This window comes from Arachis ipaensis, chromosome B05, assembly GCF_000816755.2.
Source record: "Arachis ipaensis cultivar K30076 chromosome B05, Araip1.1, whole genome shotgun sequence".
NCBI classification, from domain to species: domain Eukaryota; kingdom Viridiplantae; phylum Streptophyta; class Magnoliopsida; order Fabales; family Fabaceae; genus Arachis; species Arachis ipaensis.
The window spans coordinates 143,468,731-143,471,014 of record NC_029789.2 but is presented as its reverse complement, the minus strand read 5'-3'; the positions used below and the strand labels follow the sequence as shown (position 1 = coordinate 143,471,014).

At 27.1% G+C, this 2,284-nt stretch overlaps 1 protein-coding gene across 4 annotated transcripts in view; it reads right to left on the bottom strand.

Annotated features, from left to right (window-relative positions):
• Nucleotides 1,299-2,284, bottom strand: part of LOC107644618 (beta-glucosidase 12) — a 12,508-nt gene continuing 11,522 nt past the window's right edge. For 3 of the 4 annotated variants that reach the window (XM_016348511.2, XM_016348512.2, XM_016348513.2), the window contains 2 exons: nt 2,021-2,129; nt 1,299-1,693 (listed from right to left, as the gene is read on the bottom strand). In XM_016348511.2, coding sequence (XP_016203997.1) covers nt 1,507-1,693; nt 2,021-2,129 — 296 coding nt within the window. In that variant the 3' untranslated portion in view covers nt 1,299-1,506. The remainder of the gene's footprint in view (nt 1,694-2,020; nt 2,130-2,284) is intronic. The other variant, XR_002347540.1, reaches the window with a different exon arrangement.

The following is a 2,284-nucleotide window of genomic DNA, read 5'->3' as shown; positions in this document are numbered from 1 at the left end:
TGGAATCCAACATGTCAGGTAAATGTGCCGAATAAGCATTCCGGTGACAGAGATCATTGTAGGGATAATTGAGATCCATTAACTAATTTGGAAGTTCTAATTGAAGCCAATAAAATTGTAGGAGTTAAATTGAGTATTGGATCAAATTTTAGAGTCAAATTGAGATTTAACTCAAATTTTAATCCTCAATAATTAAATATAACAGTGCATCACAATGGAATAGTTGCCAAACCGGGTATCTCCCCTGGTCTAGCCACTCGATTTTTTTTGGGTACCATGATCATCTTGGAGAGAGAAGTTGATAAACCCGACGTCCAGATATTGATAACTCGTTTTCGGATCTCCTTCTCAGCTTTCTTAGATTTTTAGCATGAATGAACTATTATTTCTAATTATAAAATATTAGAGTATTAATAATTTTAACAATAAAAAATACATTAACTTGATATTTATTAAAAACTGAGCTAGTTCTTTTGGTAGTTAAATCGTACATTTTTTCTTTGATTTTTTAAACTTGACGATTTTTTTATGTATATCAAATTAATTTTCATGTTTTATAATTAAAATTGTTCACACTCAAATATTTTATGATAAAAAAACTTTGAGTGATCAACTTACTTAGAGAGACGACAAAGAGAAGATCACTTGCATATTTGGTGTTAGTTCTTGGCAGTTGACACGTATGTTGCTTCCACCCAAAAAGATCTTTAGGTTTAGTATTAGGCAACTACTTCAATAAAAATGTCAAAAATATTTTTTTATAATGATCTTTATTTAAAAAATATAATTTATTTATTTATTTATAACATATAAAAATTAAGCCCTACAATTTATTATCTAATAACCAAAATAAAATATTTTTGGTTTGTCACTTTTTATAATTTCTGATAGACCAATTGTCGTCGAAGTTGACCCTTTGGTCTTCGTATTGGGCCTAATAAACGAACAATTGTACTAAGTTGGCATTTTGGGTTTTTTCTTGGGTTTTACAACTTTTTCCAAAAATTAATTCCGTATGATACAAGCAATCTTTTATGACGAAAACAATTCCTTTTTAGGATTTTTCATAACAAAATTTGATCATGCTTCATGCCAAATATAAATATCTATTGAAACTTAATCATCCTCACACATTTTTTTCTTTATAAATAAATGTTGTAAATTCAAATTTTAGTCCGTTTAAGAAAAAAAAAGCTTTTTAAAAAATTTTTGGCTAAAAGAAAAAAGATTTAAGTTCACATATTTTTTTAAAACATTTTGCTTAGCTTTGGCTGTTTAATAAACTTGTTTAATTTTGGCATTCAAAAAACATAATTACTTTTATTAGCAGAAGATAAATATCACTTTTACTTTTATCCTCTAAGTTTTAACCAAACACACACCATATAGAACCACATAGAAATCATTACTTGACAAACAATATGTACTACTTAGAATTACAAACACCACTTATATCTTGGAGTCTTAGCTTGATCATATGTCTATACACAAACTTAGCGGAAATCATCATATATATCCATGTGTTTTGTGTCTTAGGAAATTTTTAAACCAAATTGCTGACTTTTTTGGATATCTTTTCAGGCCATTTTTATAGTCCGCAAAATAAATTCCAAACCTCGAAGTGTAGCCTTTGATCCATTCGAAGTTGTCGATCAATGACCATGCAAAATATCCTTTCACATTCACGCCATCCCTAAAAGATTAATTAGAGTTAACCAGCCGAGTTTTAATTTGAATACATCAAATATGTATAATATAAATGAAAAAAAAAATACAAAAAAAAAATAGCATGAAAAAAAAAAGGAGTGCTAGGAAAACAATGAAAATTTTGAACAACATAAACAACCACCAATCAGATGAAAATACACTACACTCTAATTTAATGCTATTAATTAAATTTACTCTTTTAACCATATTAATTCACATTATTTACACATTGTTCAAAAATCTTGTTGGTTACCTATACTTTTTCAAAACAAAAACACACTTTTCTATTATTATTTTGATAGTATATGCTTACTTTATTGCAGTTTGAATATTGTAGAGATGACTAAAATAGTAATCAATCCTATTTGTGTCGTTAAGGGCTTCATCAAGTGAGATTGTTGGATCATTGAATTCATCTATACCTGTATAAATGAATAAATTAAATTGTTCATAAGAAAGTAACTCAAACTTAAATTTGGACGACCAGAAAGAGAAGTTATTTCTATTAATTAAGATGAGTATTTAATTTTTAGCTTAAAACAAAATACATGAGTTTAATTTTTAAAATTTAATTTTG